At 31.0% G+C, this 22,046-nt stretch overlaps 13 protein-coding genes across 13 annotated transcripts; 8 read left to right on the top strand and 5 right to left on the bottom strand. All coding sequences in view use genetic code 12, as the record gives it.

The window, feature by feature from the left end:
- Positions 1 to 140: 140 nt before the first annotated feature.
- KGF55_004216 (uncharacterized protein) lies at positions 141 to 917 on the bottom strand (the record flags this gene model as incomplete). The annotated part of the gene is made up of 1 exon (XM_051759095.1): positions 141 to 917. The coding sequence occupies one exon, from the start codon at positions 915 to 917 to the stop codon at positions 141 to 143; it is 777 nt and encodes a 258-aa protein (XP_051613007.1).
- A 270-nt stretch (positions 918 to 1,187) lies between these two features.
- On the top strand, positions 1,188 to 1,625 carry KGF55_004215 (uncharacterized protein; the record flags this gene model as incomplete). Its single annotated transcript, XM_051759094.1, has 1 exon — positions 1,188 to 1,625. One exon carries the CDS (start codon positions 1,188 to 1,190, stop codon positions 1,623 to 1,625), a length of 438 nt encoding a protein of 145 aa, XP_051613006.1.
- A 524-nt stretch (positions 1,626 to 2,149) lies between these two features.
- KGF55_004214 (uncharacterized protein) lies at positions 2,150 to 2,515 on the top strand (the record flags this gene model as incomplete). Its single annotated transcript, XM_051759093.1, has 1 exon — positions 2,150 to 2,515. One exon carries the CDS (start codon positions 2,150 to 2,152, stop codon positions 2,513 to 2,515), a length of 366 nt encoding a protein of 121 aa, XP_051613005.1.
- Positions 2,516 to 3,616: 1,101 nt separating this feature from the next.
- Positions 3,617 to 4,657, top strand: KGF55_004213 (H(+)-transporting V0 sector ATPase subunit d; the record flags this gene model as incomplete). Its single annotated transcript, XM_051759092.1, has 1 exon — positions 3,617 to 4,657. The coding sequence occupies one exon, from the start codon at positions 3,617 to 3,619 to the stop codon at positions 4,655 to 4,657; it is 1,041 nt and encodes a 346-aa protein (XP_051613004.1).
- A 400-nt stretch (positions 4,658 to 5,057) lies between these two features.
- Positions 5,058 to 5,531, top strand: KGF55_004212 (uncharacterized protein; the record flags this gene model as incomplete). Its single annotated transcript, XM_051759091.1, has 1 exon — positions 5,058 to 5,531. The coding sequence occupies one exon, from the start codon at positions 5,058 to 5,060 to the stop codon at positions 5,529 to 5,531; it is 474 nt and encodes a 157-aa protein (XP_051613003.1).
- A 417-nt stretch (positions 5,532 to 5,948) lies between these two features.
- On the top strand, positions 5,949 to 7,007 carry KGF55_004211 (uncharacterized protein; the record flags this gene model as incomplete). The annotated part of the gene is made up of 1 exon (XM_051759090.1): positions 5,949 to 7,007. The coding sequence occupies one exon, from the start codon at positions 5,949 to 5,951 to the stop codon at positions 7,005 to 7,007; it is 1,059 nt and encodes a 352-aa protein (XP_051613002.1).
- Positions 7,008 to 7,212: 205 nt separating this feature from the next.
- TIP120 (Tip120p) lies at positions 7,213 to 10,848 on the top strand (the record flags this gene model as incomplete). The annotated part of the gene is made up of 1 exon (XM_051759089.1): positions 7,213 to 10,848. One exon carries the CDS (start codon positions 7,213 to 7,215, stop codon positions 10,846 to 10,848), a length of 3,636 nt encoding a protein of 1,211 aa, XP_051613001.1.
- A 111-nt stretch (positions 10,849 to 10,959) lies between these two features.
- RIT1 (tRNA A64-2'-O-ribosylphosphate transferase) lies at positions 10,960 to 12,233 on the bottom strand (the record flags this gene model as incomplete). The annotated part of the gene is made up of 2 exons (XM_051759088.1): positions 10,960 to 10,966; positions 11,017 to 12,233. 2 exons carry the CDS (start codon positions 12,231 to 12,233, stop codon positions 10,960 to 10,962), a joined length of 1,224 nt encoding a protein of 407 aa, XP_051613000.1.
- Positions 12,234 to 12,274: 41 nt separating this feature from the next.
- Positions 12,275 to 13,297, bottom strand: KGF55_004208 (uncharacterized protein; the record flags this gene model as incomplete). The annotated part of the gene is made up of 1 exon (XM_051759087.1): positions 12,275 to 13,297. The coding sequence occupies one exon, from the start codon at positions 13,295 to 13,297 to the stop codon at positions 12,275 to 12,277; it is 1,023 nt and encodes a 340-aa protein (XP_051612999.1).
- A 269-nt stretch (positions 13,298 to 13,566) lies between these two features.
- On the bottom strand, positions 13,567 to 15,045 carry FUM12 (Fum12p; the record flags this gene model as incomplete). The annotated part of the gene is made up of 1 exon (XM_051759086.1): positions 13,567 to 15,045. One exon carries the CDS (start codon positions 15,043 to 15,045, stop codon positions 13,567 to 13,569), a length of 1,479 nt encoding a protein of 492 aa, XP_051612998.1.
- Positions 15,046 to 15,326: 281 nt separating this feature from the next.
- KGF55_004206 (uncharacterized protein) lies at positions 15,327 to 17,246 on the bottom strand (the record flags this gene model as incomplete). The annotated part of the gene is made up of 1 exon (XM_051759084.1): positions 15,327 to 17,246. One exon carries the CDS (start codon positions 17,244 to 17,246, stop codon positions 15,327 to 15,329), a length of 1,920 nt encoding a protein of 639 aa, XP_051612997.1.
- A 509-nt stretch (positions 17,247 to 17,755) lies between these two features.
- Positions 17,756 to 20,200, top strand: KGF55_004205 (uncharacterized protein; the record flags this gene model as incomplete). The annotated part of the gene is made up of 1 exon (XM_051759083.1): positions 17,756 to 20,200. The coding sequence occupies one exon, from the start codon at positions 17,756 to 17,758 to the stop codon at positions 20,198 to 20,200; it is 2,445 nt and encodes an 814-aa protein (XP_051612996.1).
- A 928-nt stretch (positions 20,201 to 21,128) lies between these two features.
- On the top strand, positions 21,129 to 21,992 carry KGF55_004204 (uncharacterized protein; the record flags this gene model as incomplete). Its single annotated transcript, XM_051759082.1, has 1 exon — positions 21,129 to 21,992. The coding sequence occupies one exon, from the start codon at positions 21,129 to 21,131 to the stop codon at positions 21,990 to 21,992; it is 864 nt and encodes a 287-aa protein (XP_051612995.1).
- Positions 21,993 to 22,046: the final 54 nt, after the last annotated feature.

Raw genomic sequence — 22,046 nt, 5'->3', positions numbered from 1 at the left:
AAACAATATTTAATTTAAATTAATATCATTATTCTTCATCATTGTATTAATATTTGAAAGAAATTATTTATGTAGAGGTTAATTTAAGTGATTATTTAAGTAAACAATTAGATTGTATTTTCTTACTTTGACCACGTTATCTATTTTAATAAATTTGAAAAATCCTCCCAATTACCACTATAATGATCAATATTAAATTTGTCTAGTATGCTGTCTAATTTCGAATCTTTTACAGAACAAGGATAATCAACGTTTAAGATTGGTAATAAATCATTTGAACTATCACCTATAAACATGATTTGATTATTATGATCATTATCTTTTTGCACTAAACTCCCTACAAATTCTAATTTGTCAACTGACGTTCGTATTTGTCTTTTTGTATGATCCCATTCACCAGTTGTTTTTCCTTGTGAATCAAATATAAATTCATTCGTTATAATTCCTGCTATCTTAATATCATGCTTTTTAATTAAAATATCCTCAATTATTAAACTTGTCCAATTAGTACTCAAAACAAATATAGGAACCTCCAATTCGTTACATTTTTTAAAGAATTCTATTACGTTTGGTTGTAGTTTTATCTTAGTTGTTTGTTGTAAAAAATCTTGTTTGGTTAAGTTTGCAAATATACGTTTTTGCTCCAATAAATCAATTGAACTCAATTCAATTGAATTCATACCAGCCAAAAATTCTCGATAGTCTTCAATATCATTTAATTCGTTTTTTGATTTATAATTCTCATATGCATCATAATATATTTTTGTGAAAAATTGAAATTTAGGTTGTAAATTTGGATTCTTAATATACGGTATTTCAGCAACATACTGAATTGTATCTTCTAATGTAATCGTTTCATCCCAATCTGATATTATATATTTTGGACTGATTTTATTGTTCAAAGTTCTTTTGGTCATGAGATTGACGTATGTCTTGGTTTTCAGTAGGTTAAATGGGATCGCTAGTCTCCCAAATGTTATCATACAACAATAATGAGTTTAATCTTCAAATGATATGAAAAAGTACTGTTGTGGTACAAAAGGGAAATTTGTTTTAAATTTAAAAATGGGGGTGGAAGAAATTAAAATAAAATCAAAGATCAATTATTCAGAATCAAAACTTAACCTATACTCAATATCTAGAATTGCTACTAGTATCATCTCAATTGACAAAGTAAAAACAATATAATGAGTTCCAATAAAGAATTTGGTCATTTAGGTGATGTTTCTTCTCAAAAGATTGATGGAAAAACCGACCCAAATATTTCAAAATTCAATAATTTATCAGATCAAGAAAAACAAAAACTAGGTAAAGGGGAATACGGAAAGATTGAAAAAACTGACGGTAAGACTGAAGGTAATCTAGGTAATTATAAGACTGAGGGTAAAGCAGAAGGTAATTTGGGCAAAACAGAAGGTAAAACAGAGGGTAATTTGGGTAAAACAGAAGGCAACTTGGACAAATCTGAAGGTAATTTGCGCAAATCTGAAGGTGATTTGGGTAAAACAGAAGGTAACTTGGGCAAAACAGAAGGCAATTTGGGTAAAGCAGAAGTAGGGGACCAAACAAAAAGTCAGGGGAATGTTGGTAAAGTAGATGGTAATTATGGAAAAGTTGAAAAATGATGAAAAAAAAAAGTTGAGATAAATTGATGTGATTTCAATTTTTAGTTCTATAATGAATGCTTTGACAGTAGAGTGCTATTTTTGATCACTGTCTGAATTGGTATACGTTGACATAATTCTTTGGCTATTTTAATTTTATATATGAATATTAGACATGCATTATATAAATTCAGAAACTCTATGGTTTGCATATAATTTAAGACCTTTAATATATTTTATAATAATACACTCAACTAGATCGAATTGAGACTGGGAAGTCCATTGTTTTTAGAGTTGTAAATTCCAAAATTAATATACTCACTATTATTGAAAAAAGATTACGAGAGGTTTAGAAGAATTATGTCTAAGTTTCCTTACATAAATTAGGAATGAGTTATAAATCAAAATGGTTATGAGGCTACAATTTGCTTTTAATTGACTTTATAATAAATATAAATATTGGTATGAATATTCAAGGTAAAATCTCAATACTTACAAAACCATCAAATTTACAATAAGCAAAATAAACACATCAGAACGACAAAATGATCTATTATTCAACAAAACTTATTACATTTACTTGTTTAATCACACATATATTAAGTTTAAATACTGATAATAATCAAGACTTTCAACAGAACATTTTAAATTATGAAGAACATGAAAATAATAATAATACTTTATCATCATCGGACTTAATTATTGTAAATGCAAGTATATCGGATTTATTAGGTTATAAATTTGATCCAAAAATTGATTTTTCTTCAAATTGGAGTGGATTAAATGACACAGAAGTTGAAGAAATTAAAAAGGCTGCAAATTATTTATCAAATGATAATGATAATGATAACAAAGACTTGTTAAATCATCGAGTGTTTATGGCATATATTCTTTCTTTTATAGTTGTGTAGATCTGAAATTATGTCAATAAAAACCACAACTATAAAAGAAAGAATATATGCCATAGACATCCAAACCATTAAACCGGTATTGACGAAATTTCCCATAACATTTTATTATTAATTTATGGTGGTAGTTATCGAAATGTTGAATCATCCGATATTGAGTCAACTTTAAATGAAATTTATAAAGAATTGGGTGGAGAATTTCAAGCTAAATGGGAAGCAAGATCTAAATCCAAGAATTGGATGATAATATTTGTAACTATATTGTTTTAATATTAACATACGTTTGCGGTACACAGGTGATAGCTCGTCATTGTTATAATTATAATCATTATCTTGTTCAATTTTTGAGAAATGTAATTCTATGTTTTTAAATAATTGATGTATCAAATTAGTTATGAATTGATTTATTAAAATTACTTTAATGCTGTTTTTCAAAATTGAATAATAACATGATGACTATGAAGAATATAAATATTCTCTGTATGTTTCCAAATATCTTTCTAAAGAAGCTACTTTATTGGATTCTATGTCAAACTTAATATTAGGTACGAATTAATTTGAATCTACTATTCAAAGACTTGAATGTGATCATTATTTTGATTAGTTTCCAATTTATTAAGTGTTTGCAAAAGCTTGAATAAACTTGTATTTTTTGAATTTGGTGTTCAACAGCTTTATTAATTCATTGAACATGGCATTAATTCTATTTCAATCGAACTGTTGTCGACTTTATCTTGATTTTCGGAAATCATATAATTAATGAGGTTATGAATGCTGAATTCTATAAACTTTTGCGTAGACCGAATAATCTACATAACACTAGTAACTCCAAAATATCCAAAATTGAATTCATGTTGAATGGTATGTCTTCGTATTAATTCACGTAGATGTTGAATATTAGTAAAATCCTCGATATTATTTTTCGAATTGGTTGCAAACTTAATGTTCAATATTTGGATAATAATAGAGATTTGAACATAAAACACTACCAGGCTAATTATGTTCAAATTTCAATCGTTATCAAATACGCAATCAAATCAAGAGTATCTACCATCATTCACATTATCATCTATTCCCCTTGAGTAACTTAACAATTGAATCCAAATGGAAGGTCTTTATTTCAACGTTGATTATGGATATGTCGAAGGTGTAGTCAGAGGCTATAGATCAGGATTATTGACATCAAATCAATATGTGAATTTAACACAATGTGATAATTTAGAAGATTTAAAATTACAATTATCATCTACTGATTATGGTAATTTTCTAGCAAACTATTCAGGACCTTTAAGTACTTCAGTATTGCAAGAAAATTTAAATAAAAAAGTATATCAACAATATCAATATATAAAAACTCAATCTTCTGGGATATTGACTGAATTTATGAATTATATTCAATATGGATATATGATTGATAATGTTATCTTAATGATTACTGGTACTTTACATGAAAGAAATAAATCAGATATTTTAAAAAAATGTAATCCATTAGGTTGGTTTGATACTTTACCTACATTAACAATAAGTACAGATATTGAAAGTTTATACTCAACAGTATTGATAGATACACCATTAGCCCCATTTTTTAAAAATTGTGTAAGTGCAGATGATTTGGATGATTTAAATATTGAAATTATAAGAAATAAATTATATAAAAATTATTTGGAATCATTTATGGAATTTGTACAAAAAAAATTTTATGGACCAGATCAAGAAATTATGACAAGATTACTTACATTAGAAGCTGATAAAAGAGTTATAAATATTGCCTTAAATTCAACAAATAATCAAGAATTATCAATTGAAGATAAATTAAGTTTATTTCCATCATTAGGTCAATTATATCCAACTTATCATTTAGAATTAGCTCAAGCAGATGATTTTGAACAATTAAAAATCATTATTGAAAATATAGGAGACTATCAAGATTTATTTAATGATAATTCTGATAAATCATTAGGTGATTGGTTTTATTTATTAGAAATGCAATATTGTAGAGATGCTTTCACACAACAATTCACTTTAAGTACAGTTTATGCTTGGTTAAAATCTAAAGAACAAGAAATTCGAAATATTACTTGGATAGCTGAATGTATTGCTCAAAATCAAAAAAGTAGAATTGAAAATTACATATCCGTATTTTGATAGTCAAAAATGTAAAATATAAAATTTTCATTTGCTTGAAACAATGTAGACCCTGCGGCACGAAGTTATTTAAGGCTTCAACGTTATAATTTGATAGTCAAATATTATGTAGAGATATCAGATAAATTATTTTGGGATATATTTCCGATTTGACTGTATTCCAATATTTATATGCATTATTTTAAATAAATTACCCTAAACTGAAATAATATTAAAAAGAATGATACAAAATAAATTAATAGTATAAAACATGATTTCAATAAATCAATAAATAACTAACAGCATATCATTTAATAATTTACTTTTTTAATTCTAATGTTTTCCTTTACTTTCCTTTGATAAAAACTTCATTACCTTATATTTACTTTCCAAACATCTAATAATACTACGAACGCTAAAAATGACTTCAGAAGAACATAAAAATGAAGAAAAACCAATTGTTACAACTACAAATAACACAAACTCAACTGATTCAACAACAGATGAACCAAAAAATTATTCAGCTGAAACCAAAGAAATACTCAATAAAGATGAATTGAGCCAACAAGATTTAAATCAAATCGAAAATATCGCAAAAGGTGTGTTAAATCCAAATAATGAAAATCCTCAAATGAATGAATATATCAATTCCACCATGTCTTATATTGGTAACGTGCTTCAAAAAATGCAAAACACTAATGATAAAGATGCCACAGCTAAGGAAATTGCCGATGATTTGACTAAAAAATTTGAGAATTGGGCTAATAGTAAAAAACAAGAAATTGAAGAATCAAAAACCAAACCTGCAGAAGATCCTTCTCCATCAAAAGTTGAATCTGATTCAAATTCAAGCAGTGTTAATGAAAAGACTTCGGATGACGTGAGTAAAAAATAGACTTATATAAAGTTCTCAAAATTTAAATTCCGGTCAATAAAATGTATACAATCCTTATATCTATTAAAAGTTGAACAGCTAATAATAGACTCAAACCATGTATTTATCAATTTAGCAAGAGCTCAAAAGATTTACTCTCTTGATTTAATGAGTTGGAATACGAATCAAATCAAATTTCTCTTGCATTTCGTGTCTACAAATTATGTGAATATAGAATGTTGAAACGTATATTGAAATGGTATCTATATGCCTCTTGATTCAAAGAACTGTTAATGATATTGATTGAACTGATAAAAATAAATAATTAAAGTGTATTTTATTTCACGAGAATTTCTCTAAATTTATATACTTTATTTATTTAGTGTAACATTCTATTATTGAGAAGAGTTGATCTAAAAGTCAAGATACACCATACAAATGAGCACAATCCCTGCTTGGAAAAGAGCCGGACTTTCTGTCAATAAAAATGAAATTGAAAACGAAGACAATTTGCTAGAAACCAAGAGAATAGACTCTGCTAATCTATCAACCAAGGAGATCAAAAAAGTAAGTAATAAACGTAAATTACAAGATGACTTATCACATTCAAAAACCAAAAAACCACCAAAAAGAATAAAACTACCAAAATCAGAAAGAAAACCACCTCCAATAAAAGACCAATTGATGTATTTGAAGACATATGAAGAAGACAAACCAAATTGGAAATTTAATAAATCCAAACAAAATTGGGTCTTAAAGAATATAAAAGATATACCTAAAGAGTATGAAACTGCTTTGATTTTGTATTTGGGAAGTCTACAAGGTGGCTCAAGGGATAGATTAATAAATGAATTAAGGGAAGATATATTGAAATGGAATGTGAAGTATGATGAAATGGAACGAAAAGTCGAAGAAAAGTTATTGAATGGAGAAGCTAATGAAAAAGATGAGGATAAGAAGAGCAACGAGGAGCACGGAAAGAATGAAGTAAGAAATGAATTAACATTAGAATACATTACTAGATGTAGGGACATACTAAAGAGCTTAGTGGACGATGAAATTATTGTCAAAGGTTTGGAGCAAAATGAAGAGGGACATCTCGAAGAAGAGAAAACATCGATAGATCAAGAGCAAAGCCACCTGAGCCCTAGTGATGAGGTAATTTCTCATGGAATAGAAAGCCCGACTGAAGAAGAACTCGGAAATGCAGAAAGTTCAAAAAAGATAAAAAAAGATAAAAAGTCTAAAAATAAGGTATTAGAGAAGGAAAACAAAGGCAAAGCAAGTCAACTAGAGAAAGAAGAATTGAAAGTTGATAAGCTCGATAAGAAAGAGAGGAAGGAGAAGAAAGAGAAGAAAGAGAAGAAAAGCAAGAAAGACAAGCAAAGCAAGAGTGAGAAGAAGGAAATGAAAGATGAGAAGCAAAAGCAGCGAAAACCTGACGCTTTAGAATCCGACTCAACCTCTAATTTAATAATAAATGAAATTGAGGTTTAGTTTTTTCAATACTTTCTCTAATTGTGAATACTATATTAATTTATTTTGAATTAAGTAGAAAACAATACGTAAATCTGAAACACATTATAAAAATTAGTTCGCGCTAAATTCATAATTTGTTTCGATTAATTATATCTTGACTAAAAGTTTGGTTGTAAAATATACACTTCATTACTTTCACATCCACTCAAAATCATTCGAAGAAATGTCTGAGATAAACTTTACTCTGTTGAATGACAGGGTACTTGATGTTGACCCAGACATCAGATTTATGGCATTGGAGGATTTACGTAAATTTCTAACTGATGAATCAATTGCCACTAACAAAAATGCAATCAATAACAATTTAAATAATTTGATACCAAAACTATTGAACATGTTGAGTGATGCAAATCCAGATGTACAAAATCAAGCAATAAAATCATTTGAACCAATGATCAAGTATTTGGATAATGATTCAATTTTGAACTTAGTCAAAAAATTATTTCAATTAGTTCAATCAACAAAGTCCAAGTCAAGTTCATCATCAACGAATTCTAACTTAAAAAGTTTTACAGTATCTGTACCTAACATGGCATTAAGATCCTTATTTGCTCAATCTAACTCAAGAGAAAAATCTGATTTTATGCTGGATAAATTATCATCGTCAAATTTTAGATTCGATCGACAATTATCAAAACAAATAATGGACTACTTAATACCTAATATAACTGGTGGAGATACTTCAATTGATAACATTGAATTATTGATAGACTTGATAAATGAATTAGGTTACGTTTTGAATCAAAATGAATTATTGAAGTTGGGTGAATATTTTATTAATGTTAGTTTCAAGGAACAAGGTATCATAGGGAAAAAAGCCGTCGTTGGAATTGAAAGAGTTGTTGTTTTAGTTAAAACAGTTGAAGGTATTGATAAATTGTTGGATCTTGCAGCTTCCACATGTTTAGATTCAAAATTGAAAAACAAATCATACATTTTGCTTCAACTATACTCTGTGATTTTACAAGGTGGTGTTCATCCATCAAATGTTGATCAAATTTATGGATTCGTCATGGAAATTATAAATTCTCCAATAGAGTTCAACGAGGATGAAGACATAGATTACGATCTTCTTGAGCAACAAAATGCATTAAAAGACGAAGCATTCACGACATTGATTGATATACTTCAACAAAATTGTCTCCCAACAGAGCACAAAAACCAAATCATAGATGCGATAAAGAAATATTTGAAATATGATCCTTTGCATTCAGATGATGAAGATTTAAATATCATTGACGACGACATTGAGTTCAGTGATGAGGAACTTGGAGCTGGAGACGACGAAGAGTACGATGGTTCATGGAAATTAAGGTCAAAAGCTGCGATTTTGATTAGAGTCCTTTTAAAAAGTTTCCCTGATACTTTGGATGTAATATCGAGAGAAATTTTACCATTAATTAGTTTGCAAGACTCCAATGATCAAGTTGCGCAAGAAAGTATTAAATCTTGTATTGCAATTATTCAAGCAACTTCACCAAGAGACGCACAAAGTCTTCTGCCTCTATCACAAGTCATTGTCAATAGAATTGCAAGTGTTAAAGAAGAGCAACTAACATCATTTTTAAGACTAATTGAAAGTCTTAATAGATTCAACAATCAACCATTAATCGATGAATTTTTCAAAACTTTGAATTCTCGAAAAATCATTTCCTCCAGCTCAACTGATTATCTACAATTTTATTCAAGTGTCCTAAAATTTCATGATAATTTGAACGACGAAACAATATCACGAATTGCACAAGACCTAGCTACTAATATTAATGATAAATCATTCAACTTGATCCTGGAATCTTTAAAATGTCTTCAAGTTTTGTTCAAAAATATTAATGATCTTCTGAGAATTTCCAATCTTGATACTATAATAAACAGATTAATTGATAAAATTAAAAATAGCAAAACTTATCCAAGTGATTTGATTAGACTTTCAATTATATGCCTCGGGGAAGCATTGGCAAATAAAATACACAATGAACAAGAAATATTGGAAATTTTGAAACAGTCTTTAATTTATGATGGAACTAGTAAAGTTACAATTGATGTTCTCAATAACATATATTCGAACAAGCAATTAGAAAGTGAATATACTCAATTTGTCATTGAAAAGCTATCTAATACTTACGTTCTTTCAAGTAACGAAGCAACGTCATTATCAGCATTAATTTTATTGGACAAAGCAGCAGAGCAAAGTTCTCCACAAGACTACGATACACTTGTGAAAAATTTGATCCAGTTATTGCCAGTAGCAACACCCTCAAATTATCATTACATTTTCAAAATTTTTGACAACATTTCATCATCAGCCTTGAATGATCAAAATTTAACTCATCTTCTTGATATCATTGTAAAGTTGGTAAATGACAACAAAATCGACGTTGACGATCAGGCTTTTTTCACATTCCTTTCCAAAATATGTCAAGCAGATGCATCAATTTATACCAAGCTTGGGAACTCTTTGAATAAGTCGTTAGAAATAACTGCAAAGACATTGGCTACATGTGCCAGTGATGATGTAAAACATGAATTGAATACAAAAATGTTTAACGAATTGAGAAGTATTTCCAATACGGAAGATCCAAATTTTGCTTTTCTCATACTTTTCTTGGGTTATTCAAATGACTCTGCAAAGTATTTGAACACTCAGTTTATAATTGACATATTACAAAAATCAGATTTTACAAATGAAAGTAACATTCAAGCTGCATCGACAGCTTTAGGATTGGTTGCAGAAAAAGACGTCAATTCATCAGTGCCAGCTATTTTGCATGCTTTCTTGCAGGAAAAGAATACCATTGTTCGTGGTCTGTTGATAAGTGCTTTGAAGGTTTTGATTACTAGTTGTAACTTGGAACAGAAGTTAGAAATTTGGCAAGCAATTTTTAATTTACCAACTAAATTTGATCATTCTTTAATTCCAGAATTAAGAAAGTCTGGGGAAATTTTGGGAAGAATTGCCTATTCATTAGACGAATCAACATTTAAAGATATTGTCGAGAATCAAGAGGATGAGAGAAAAATTTATTTAATCTTGGTTATATCAAAATTCTTAATCAGTAACCTTGAAAATTCAAATCAAAATGATAAATTATTGACCTTCTTGGTAAAATCATCTATTCCCTGGTTGGATTTAGTTGACGTTGATATAAGACAAATCGGGGTCGGTAACTTATTGACTGGAATTCATAGTAAGCCGTCAATAATTACACCAATTTTAAATCAATTGATATTACCTTCATTGTTTAAACAATTAACGGCAGAGCCGAAATTTAAAAAGGTTATTACAATGGGGCCATACAAATATGTTTTAGATCAAGGATTAGAAATTAGAAAGCTTTGCTACGAATTCATTTATTCTATCATGGCTACAGATCAAGCTTCATTGAATAAAAATGAGGTAGATTTACAATTAATTGCACAAAAAATTATCGAACATGGATTGTTGGATGATCAATCAGATATAATTGTTTTGGCATGTATTAATTTAATCAACTTTTTTGATTTGCACGAAGCGGATGCAAAAACATTAATCAAAAGTGATGACAAGGTGATTACCAAATTAATATCAGGATTAAACACTCAGTTGGCTAAAAAACTTTCCGCTAAAGCTTCATCGCAAGACACAGAAAATCATCAAGAAAGAATTAAATCAATAATAAAATTAACCAAAAAAATCAACAATCTTTTTGAAAATATGCAAAATGATTATAATGAACATCAGTCTAAATTTGATGCTTGGAGCAAATTTAATTCAGATGTCAAAGAAAAGTTTAATGTTTTCTATAGCACGACTAATGTTTAATTTCCAAATAAATAACTATTTACGCTCTGCAATGTACTTCTCAGTGGATTGACCTTATGTAGATGTGAAATCTTACTCAAATGCTGTTTTACCAATGTCTTTGAAGGAACGTTAGGCTCTGATATTCTTTTCCAATCAAGATTAAATCCAGTACATAAAATAGCCAACAAAACACCCACACTAATGTCGGAGCCTGAACCACATAATATCAACAATGGTACTTGTATAGGGTCAAATTTGGACATTATGTCGGGTAATATTGACCTCAATATATTCGAGCCCTTTTTATTATTTGGAATGGAATAATTCGCAATAAGTGCATCAATATTACCCTCTTGCTTTTCAGGATATTCGTTAATTCTGAACTTATCACTAAGAACTATAACCTGTTTAAAATTCAGTACCTTTTTTGCTTCATAATTTCTATTAATTGATCCGATATAAAGGCCTGTATCTCCAACTGCATTGACCTCTATCTCATTAGCACCATTGTCTGAGGTTTGTAGCAATAGTTTTCCAATCATTTCCTCTAACTCATCATCATTAATCCAAGAAGGTAGATAACCAGTAGATTTATCTACTATTTTGTCAAAAATTTCCCAAAATTGAGTTGGTCCAAACGTTGGCAAAAGAGACCTCGGCACCCATAATTCATGATCATCGGCCGACCCTTGAACATAATCAAAGTGAAGTATAGAATCATTTTTTGCCTTAATTTGGATTGTCTTATGAATTGGGACTTGTTTTGACACCGATACTAGACAAATATTATAAGCATCATCATTCAAAATTTGTGGGTCACACCCTGGGTATAACCATATTGTTTTCAAAGGTTTCCTTAATTTCTGTGTTTCTTTACTAAATAGATTCATGGATCGAACGGTCTGTATAAAAGACGGAATTAGTTTCAAAATAGAATTATATTCATGTTTTGGCACAATCTCAGGTAGATTTAACCAGAAATCATCTTCCTCTTCGTATAGTATTGAATTCAATACAGAACACCAAATAGGTATAGTTTTGAGTAATGAGTCTGGCATTGGTTTACCTCTTCTAGTTGAATCAATTATTATAATTCCTCCATTTTGTTGAATGATTGGCAATAAATGTAAATTTAATCTTCTTGTTGAAAAGCTCCAAACATTGGTATGTCCATCAGTTGATTTAAAGTAACATGATCCAGATTTTTCAGACGTGTACCATAATCCACATCTTTCATTAGCGATAATTGGGAGATTTAAATTTTGATGAACTAAATTTACAAAATTGGAGTCGTAGATAATTGATTGCAATCGATTTTTAAAGGACAACAGAGATTTTTTCAACTCCTTATTAATCAAATATATATCATTATTCTTATTAAATACAATTGTCGAGTCGTCCATTCAATATCATTTAAAATGTTATACAATTATTATTATTACTACTATTGTTTGATTTTTTTTCTTTTCAATTTTTCTAAAGCTCTTCTTTTTTCTGCCTCAGCTTCTTTACGATCTTCTCTTTCAGCGTCTAATTTTGATTTGAATTCTTCCTCTAAAATATCAGCACCTGTTGCTTCCATATCCTCGTCTGAATAATCATCATATGGATGGTAACTTCTTTTTTTGCCTTTGTTGAACATTGCCCAAATTTGCTCCCTATCATATCCATCATCATTATTGATAACTTCATCATCTGAAGCAAGAAAATCGTCCATCTCACTATCATCCTCTTCCTCGTCATATCCATCAACGTTCGGCTTTTTTATTTGATTGGTCTTTTTCGATTTGTTTAGTGAGATTTTCGCCTGAAGTTTAGCATTGGGCTGTCTTGATGGAATAGGATTACTTGAAACCAATTTCTTTTTGGGATCTAAACTTGGAGGCTTCTTTTTATCTCTACTTGTGGCTGGTGACGAATGGTTTTTGACGGTATTATTTGGGGCATCAGCCTTAGTTGATGTGGAATGACTATCTGAAGCTTGTGAAGCTTGATTCTTTGGTTTAACAGATTCCGGAGATTTACTTTTTTTAGGATACTTGATGGAAAGTTTTTCGTGATCTATACTACTAGCTCTTTTCATCAACTCATTAAAGGTTAGTTTTTGTTTTATAGTCTTTGAAGAAGGATTGGGATCATTAGGAATATTCGATTTAGGCCTTGAACCCAGTTTAGACTCCAAAGATCTAGACGCCTTCATGCTTGACAGCTGAGGCTTTTTCGAATGAAGGCTGTCTTCTTTTGTTCCGTTGTGCTTGGTTTTAGAATTTTCGGTCCTCTCCTTTTCCAATCGTCGTTTTTCTTTTAATCTTGCTACGACTGGATCAACAGGACGATTTTTGGATGAAATATTGCCTTTTGATTGTTGAAAAGTGGATGATTTCGAGTCCTCATTTTGTTTCTGTGGATGTTGGGTGATTGGTTTGCCTCTTTTTTCAATTTGTTGTAATAGAGACGACAACCCCATTTGCTTGGTTGGCCATATGAATGGTTGGAGTAATAGAAGATTGTCATTTAATTTATGACATGTTTCAAGTTTTGATTAAGAGTAGAGTTTTTGCCGAAAGGGGAATTTTATGCGGCTGAGATTTTCCAACATGGAGGAAGATATGGAGACTAAAACAATTACCGCAAGACAGAGCTTTATTGAAAGAAATGGAGCAAAAAGTTACATGCATAGGATAGGTAGTGAATATCTAATTTTGATATCTTACTTCATTTCCATTAATTTTATATTTACTTAGGTCCAATCATATCACTTGGTACGACGTATTTATCAAAATCTTCCTCACTCAAAGCTCCGAGCTCTAAAGCTGATTGTTTTAAAGTTAATCCTTTTTTGTGAGCATTCTTTGCTACTTTTGAAGCAGAATCATATCCTATGTATGGGTTCAATGCAGTAACCAACATTAATGATTCATGTAATAATTTGTCAATTTTATCCTTGTTAGCAACAATTCCATCAACACAATGTTCTCTAAATGAAGCAGCACCATCAGCAATAAGTCTAATTGATGATAACAAATTAGCAATCATTACAGGTTTGAAAACATTTAATTCAAATTGACCAGATGCACCAGCGAATGTAATTGCAGCATTGTTACCAAAAACTTGACAAGCTACCATGGTCAAAGCCTCATTTTGTGTTGGATTCACCTTACCTGGCATAATTGATGAACCTGGTTCATTTTCGGGTAATGACAATTCTCCATAACCACATCTTGGACCAGAGCCTAAGTATCTTATGTCATTTGCTATTTTGAACAATGATGCTGCTATGGTATTCAAAGCACCTGAGGCTTCAACAATAGCGTCATGTGCAGCTAAGGCTTCAAATTTATTGGGAGCGGTTTTGAATGGAAATCCAGTAAGTTTTGAAACGGTTTCTGCAACTTTAACATCCCAACCTTTTTTAGTGTTGAGTCCAGTACCAACAGCAGTACCACCTTGAGCTAAGTATAATAAGTTTGGTAAAGTCTTTTCAACTCTCTCAATACCGTTGGTAAGTTGTTGCGCATATCCTGAGAATTCTTGACCTAAAGTTAATGGAGTTGCATCTTGTAAATGAGTTCTTCCAATTTTGATAATATCTTTGAATTCATCAGCTTTGGCTTGTAATGAATCACGTAATTTAGTTAATTCAGGGATCAATGAATTGTTGATTTCTGTGACGGCTGCTATATGCATAACAGTTGGAAAGGTATCATTGGATGATTGTGACATGTTACAATGATCATTTGGATGGACAGGTTTTTTTGAACCTAATTCACCACCTAAGATTTCAATGGCTCTATTTGATATAACCTCATTTGCATTCATATTTGATTGAGTACCAGAACCAGTTTGGAAAACAACTAACGGAAAATGTTCGTCCAAATTACCTTCAGAGACTTCAGTTGCTGCTTGTTGAATAGCCTTTGACAATTTTGGGTCCAATTGACCTAATTCTTCATTAACTATAGCAGCTGATTTTTTTAAAATTCCAAAAGCTCTAACAACAGGTGTTGGCATGCGTGCTGCTGGACCACCAATTTTGAAATTCAGTTTGGATCTTGCCGTTTGAGCTCCGTAATACTTATCATTTGGGACATCAATGGGACCGAAGGCATCGGTTTCAACTCTAGTGTCCTTTAATGCAATTGAAGAAGTACTGAAATATTTAAATTGTGAAGCTGATTTCAAACTGGTTGAGTTTTTGGTGATTGATCTTAACATTTTTGGGTGAAATTAAATAAAAAAATCAAGAACACTATTTGGATAATTATTTGTTGTAGGAAAAATGTGATGATACAAGATGGTTCAAATGATTATTTGTATTAAATTTTTCAACAAAACCCCAGAGTCTAAAAATTTTGTTTTTGTGTTGTGTTTAAAACGAGAATCATGTTTCGGATCTTTCAGGAAAATTAAAAAAATGATTGGTCTAATCAGAATGAGCCCGGGTAAAAGCTCAAATAATTTTATAAGGAATGATTCGTAAACGTCGTTATTATTCATTATACAAGTCTATTTACAGATGCAATTTTTTTCTGTTTAAAGGTGTTATATTCTTCCATGGTGGGCCATTCCCAATCTTTTTGCAGTTTTGCAATTTCGTGATGCTTTATATGCCTGTAAGTGAACTCTTGAGGAAGAACATATAGTAGTTGCATTAAAGTGACTTTTTGGGGATCGAAATTTGTATCTAACCACCATTTCATGATTTTAGACAATTCCGAAATATTTTCAAATTTAGCTAGTAAAGTTATGTATTTGAACCAAAGTCGATCATCCGGCATGATACCAGTTTTAACATTATCCTTTCTGACGTGTCGTTCAAACTCTAATATCGCGAATTGTGTATATTTGTCTGGACTCTTTGACTTCCTTGCTGAGTCTAACAATACGCTCAAGCAAAGGGCATTTGGAAGGTGACCTTTCCCTAGTATTTCTCTCTCATAGAAACTGAAAACGTCTTGGGATTTTGTTAAACCTTTCATATATGATGCAATGAATTGTATGGATTTGTATGAAAATGTTGAATATAATTTGATCAAATATTTTTCTATTGTTTTGAACCCCTTGAACCCTTCAAAGCTATTGCATCCTAAATTAGCAAATTCATCCCACGGGAAAAATGTTTGAGGCAATTGATCATCATGCTTATGCTTTTGTAAAATTTCAATATATTTAGGCAAAAAAATGTTAATGCTTTGACTATTAAGGTCACTCTTCGTTAAGTGATATATTTCTTCCATATGATAATAATTTTCAATCGGGTGCAACAATTCCTTTACTAAGTCGGTTGTCAACTTCACCTTTGAATTAATTAATTTTCGAAAAAACATCATGGCTCTCGTTTCTGTGAAAACACCAGATTTTTTTAGTTTACGAATGAAAATCAACCACAATTTAGAAGATTTGGCAAATCGAGCGATTGCAGTTGAAAAAATAATTGCTGCCTCTTCTGGTGTATTTGCTAACCAAATTTTAGTGAGATGATAGTTTACTAAATCTTTCTTTGATGTAGTCGTATTGATGAATTTTCTTTCTGCAACTTCAACTAATTTGATAGCTTTGGCTCGTGACAAATCAGACATCATAAATGCTATCCCCAAATATCCACTCATTGTCAATTGATAATTCTTAGATTTTGAATTCAGAACTATGACTTCATGAGCATTTGCTATTTCCATGTAATTAATTCTCTGATACTTTGACGCGTAGTATGCTATGTTCCATATTAATTTAGAGTGTAGATTAGACTTCACGCTGGTTCCATCTTTCAAATTGAATACCTCCAACGTCTTTTTAATTAGCTGCTTCAAATCATTAGGTTCGTGCAAAATCGCGTAGTATATTACATTCTCAAATGCCGAATGCAAAATATTATTATCCTTGAGTCTAATTTTGTTGAATTTGAGTAAGTTATTCACCCATAAATCCGATTGAATTTTGTATTCTTCTCTGAATGGGCTGTTTCTGGAAATAATATCAAACAATATGAACGAAGGGGTATCAGGTGTTATGAATGGTAAAGTTTCACTTATCGACTTTGACTGACATATTTTTATCCATATCTTCAAGTCGTCAATTGTATAGGGTTTGTCTAATAAGTCTGAAACAGATTGAAAGCACTTTATTCCCTTTTTTAAAATCTCATTAGGTGGAACATTGAATTCGGTCGCTATAATAGTACAATCCACAGTCTTGGAGTCTTTAATTCTATTCATTAAGTGATCAAAAAATTCCGAATGATCTTGTAAAGGTATTTTGTTTTGATTTAATGCCTCTAGCACACAAATAATATGAAAAACAATTGGTTCTAAAGCTCCTGTCAATTTTTCCTGAGAAAATCTTAGTGAATGCTTTGTCCGTAGTTTCACCAGTGTATGATTTTGGTCTATAGCTTTCGCAAATAGTGGAAGGTAATGCATCTTTGGTTGAAGCCTTAGTTCGCTTTGTCCTTGTTCTGTGATTTTGTTATATAGTTTTGTTGGTAGTCTTTCAAAACTTCTTCGTATCAAAGTGGAGTTTTGTCGTAGGAACTCGATATTTAAGTTGAACAAAGAACCAAGACTTCGTCGTGTAAGGCATATTCTCATATTTTGTTCATCTCTTTAGATAAAAAGTGATAACATATGCCGTGATTCCAATAACTTTTTTGTCTTTCAATGTTATTTAACTCACAAGATATCAAATTTACAAATTTTCAGAATCTTTGATGTTACAATAAATATGACACAAAAAGTGGTGAAGCTATAGTAAAGCAAACCATAATCCATTCTGATTCTGTTCATTTCAAAGAACGACATAGACCTAGTTGGCCCATTAAATTAAAATTTTCAAACTTACCAAATACTTCTTATAGATGGATTAGATTTGAAAAATACTTTCACACTTTTTCATGTTAAAGCAAAGCCGTCATTTATAATTGGAGGAACAGATGGTCAATTTTCCGACTGTTCAACATAAAGAACTATTCAATGAGAGAAATTTAAGAAATACCCACAATGAGAATAGACCAATAAAACGGAGAAGAAAACAACTGCCCGAAGTTATTGAAATTAGCGATGAAAGTGTAAAAAGAGACGCGACTGATGATTCACAAGATTCGGATAATTTTGAAGATGTTACATTAGACATGGAACCCGAAATCGATTATGAGGAAGCTAACAATTCAAGTGGTGATTCGGATGATTTTGAAGACGTGGAGTTCGAGGTTCCCAACGCGTCGTACGACTTTGATGAACCAAAATCTAAGGAAAATGAATTGTTATCCTTTCAAATTCAATCAAAGGAAGAAGAACAGTCCCCTTCAAAGAAAAAGAAAGCGAAGTTCATATCTAACGATGAAAGGTTGAGACGAGTTTTAATCCACAAAATGTACCTTGTAATGTTGATTATACATGCTGCCATTAGAAATTCTTGGTGCAACGATAAAGATATTGGAAAAAAATTGAAAAATTCATGCGTAACACAACAAATATCAAAGTTGTTGGATGATGATGAGTCTTCTGATGCAATAAAATCAAGACGATTATTGGATGGTATTAAAAAATTAATAACGATCTATGAATCGAAGTATAGACTTACAGCCCAAGGTTTAATTAGAAAAGAATGGAATGAATTGTCAGTTGTGCAAGAGTCGGCGGAAATAGTTACAAAAAAGAAGTTTAAGAGGTTGGTGACAAATTTTAGAGGTAGCAGGGACGTGGCAGCTCAAGGATTCGTAGCTCTATTGAGGTCATTGGGTTTAAATGCTAGATTGGTCATTTCATTACAACCACCTGATTATACACTCATTACAGAATCTGAAATTAAAGAAGGCAAGAAATCTACGGCTAGTTTTGAATCCTCGACCTATCCTATCTTTTGGGTCGAAGTGTGGGACAAATTTGGAAAGAAGTGGATCAGTGTTGATCCGATCGTTTCAAAATCAATCGAGGTATGTTCGAAAAGAAAAAAATCGAGTTTTGAGCCACCTAGCTCCGACGTGAGGAATCAATTGGTCTATGTTGTAGCATTTGATAAATATGGTAGAGTTAGGGATGTAACTCGAAGATACTCGTATCAGTATAACGCAAAAACCATCAGGAAACGAATAGAATTTAAGTCAAATGACGATAAAGAATGGTATTATCGAATATTAAATTATTGTGAAAAGAAGAAATCTAAAAGCGTGGCAGACATTTACGAACAGAAAGAATTTCATGAACGAGATTTAGCAGAGGGAATGCCCAATAACATACAAGCATTTAAGGATCATCCGTTATATGCACTAGACTCTCAATTGAGACAAAACGAAGTGATACATCCAACAGACGAGTCAAGTGTTTGCGGAATGTTTCGACCGCGAAATTCATCATCAAAATTGTTGAAAGTGTACAGAAGGTCAAGTGTATATAGGCTAAGATCAGCTAGAGCTTGGTATATGAAAGGAAGAGTTTTAAAATTAGGAGCATCAGCTTTAAAATCTAAAAAAAGTAATAACAATAGTAACGAGGAAGAAGATGTTCGACTTTATGCAGAATTTCAAACCAAATTGTATGTTCCACCAAGGATTGAAAATGGAAACATTCCGAAAAATCAATATGGTAATATAGATGTATACACAGAGTCAATGATACCGCCTAATGGTTCTTTAATTAGAACCAATGATCAAGTGACCATGAAACTTTTAATAAGATGTGCCAATTTATTAGAAATTGATTTTGCAAAGGCAATAACGTCATTTGATTTTACTCAAAGAAGTAAGCATACTCCAAATGCAAAAGAAGGTGGTATAGTAATTTTGAAAGATTTCGAAGAGGCACTTAGACTTACAATCCAACACACGTTAGAAGAAGAGAAAGAGCATAACCGTTTGATGGTCGAGTTGAATGCTTTGCAGAATTGGAGATATATCTTGTTGAAGCTAAGATTGAACCAACGGTTAAACAAAACACACGGTGCCGTTGAAGATGATACTGAATTAAACTTTTTGAATAATACAGAAGATGGAGAAGAAGAAATTGAAGATGGAGGATTTGTGGTTGATCTACCAAGAAATCATGAAGTTGAAAAGTTTGATGACTATGAAGACGATGCTATTGGTGGTGGGTTTGTTGTTTCCGATGATGAGTTGGGAGAATTGGAAAACGGTAATGAGAATGATATAGAAGAATCTGTTTTGATTGAAAAGACTAGAAAATCAAGAGCTGCAACTCCAAAGTATCAAGATGATGCATTCATTGGCGAAGGCGACGACAGTGAGTCACAGATGAGTAAGTTTATATCTTATTCAGATAGTTCTGGTTCTGAAGCTGAATTTAAAAATGATGAGAATGAATACGAAGATGAAGATGAAGATGAGGACGATGGTCTAGAATTTGAGTTTGAGAGTGATTGAAAGAACTTTTGTATACTCTTGTGTACTAATAGTAGAGGAATATTCTTTGAAATGACATGGTTATTTCGTAATACATTCTTCAAAAACATATGGTTGTCCTTACAAATTGACAAAAAATAAAGCGCAAAAATTTAATTTGAACTGCCATAAACCGAATCTTCAAAATTTCTTTTTAAATCGTGGGAAAAAAAGTTCAAATTAGAACAAAGGTAAAATTCATATGCTCAATTTTATGAAATTGGCGGTAAAGTCCTCCGTAGGTGAAACTTACCGAAAAAGTATCACCTGATGCTGTTCATTCAACTCTAAAACAGAATCTAGCTAAGCTAAGTAGTGATCAAATTTGAAAATTATATTTCTATAAAAACTGATCACTGTCTTGAACCTATAAAAAGGTTTGCACTCTCAATCTATAAGCGTAATTAATTTCCAGAAACGGAAGGAATTACAATTTTACAATTACAAATGCGCAATTAATTGTGTGTGGCTATCTACAAAATTTTTACATACATAGAAGAAACCTTAATAAAATTTTACACAATTGCACAAAAAGATAGAATTTAAATTCTGCGAAAGCGCAACTTACTTATTTCCATTATTTACATAGAATAATTACATTAAGATGATTATTTTAATTCATAATCTATGGTTAAAAATATTCATCATCCTATTTTAATTCATTTGAAGATCTGAATATATAATGATCTAAAATCCATAAGATTTATAAAAGAACATCAATTATAAAGAAAGAAGAAATAGCAAAGATCATCACAAATTTGCAGAATTTAATCGAATTCATGAGTTAGCTTTTATTGGTAAACAAAATTCACAATTTCAGAAAAAGATTGCCAAACAATTATACCTTAATAATTAGATCACAAAGTTTTACCAAGATCATCAACATATTTCAACTAAGATAAACAACAAGATGTATAACGAAGTTGCGGAAAATGTACTAGGAGCTTTAGGTGCAGTTTTATGGCTGGTTCAGTTAATACCACAAATCGTTAGAAACTACAAAGTCAAAGATTGTACAGGTTTGCCTCCTTTAATGATGTTTTTATGGGCAGTTAGTGGAGTACCATTTAGTATTTACTTTTTAGGGATTGATGGAAGTATCCCGTTAAGAATTCAACCACAATTATTCACATTTTTTTGTTTGATCACTTGGTTCCAAACCTTATATTACCCTCCCCATCATGTTTCAAGAAAAAAATTATTATTATGTATATCTGCCTTTGTATTGGTAAGTGTCGGGTTAGAACTTGGTTTGGTTTTTGGCCTTAGACCATTACATAGAAGAGGAATAACTTGGCCAATGTTAATTATTGGTGTAATTGCATCGGTTTTGTTAGCATTAGGTTTGATTCCTCCATATTTTGAATTGGGAAAGAGAAAAGGAAGAGTCATTGGAATCAATTTTATCTTCTTGTCCATGGACTCATTGGGTGCTATTGTTTCAATGTTGAGTGTCATAGTTGGAAAAATGGATGTTATGAGTTGTGTTTTATATGCGGTAGTACTTGCACTAGAATTAGGTATTTTCACAAGTCATATTATATGGTATGTAAGATTTGGAAGGAAAATGACTAAAGAAGAATTGGAATTGGATTTGGTGTCAGAAAAATCTCGTGTTAATGATATTGAAAAGAGTATTGAAGCGGAAGAGACAGATACGGGAGCTAATGAAGACACTTCCTTGGAAGGAGTGGAAGTTGTAGAAGATGAAGTTACTGAAGATCCACTCTTACAATCAAAAACTGAATCAAAAAGTTCAAACGAAATTGAATGATAGTTGATTTTGATTCATGTTATTTTGTATAGATACTAAGACTCATGTTTAAAT

Source organism: Candida pseudojiufengensis, assembly GCF_024610245.1.
Source record: "Candida pseudojiufengensis strain CBS 10847 chromosome Unknown scaffold15, whole genome shotgun sequence".
Taxonomy (NCBI): domain Eukaryota; kingdom Fungi; phylum Ascomycota; class Pichiomycetes; order Serinales; family Debaryomycetaceae; genus Lodderomyces; species Lodderomyces pseudojiufengensis.
This window is presented reverse-complemented; position numbering and strand designations above follow the sequence as displayed.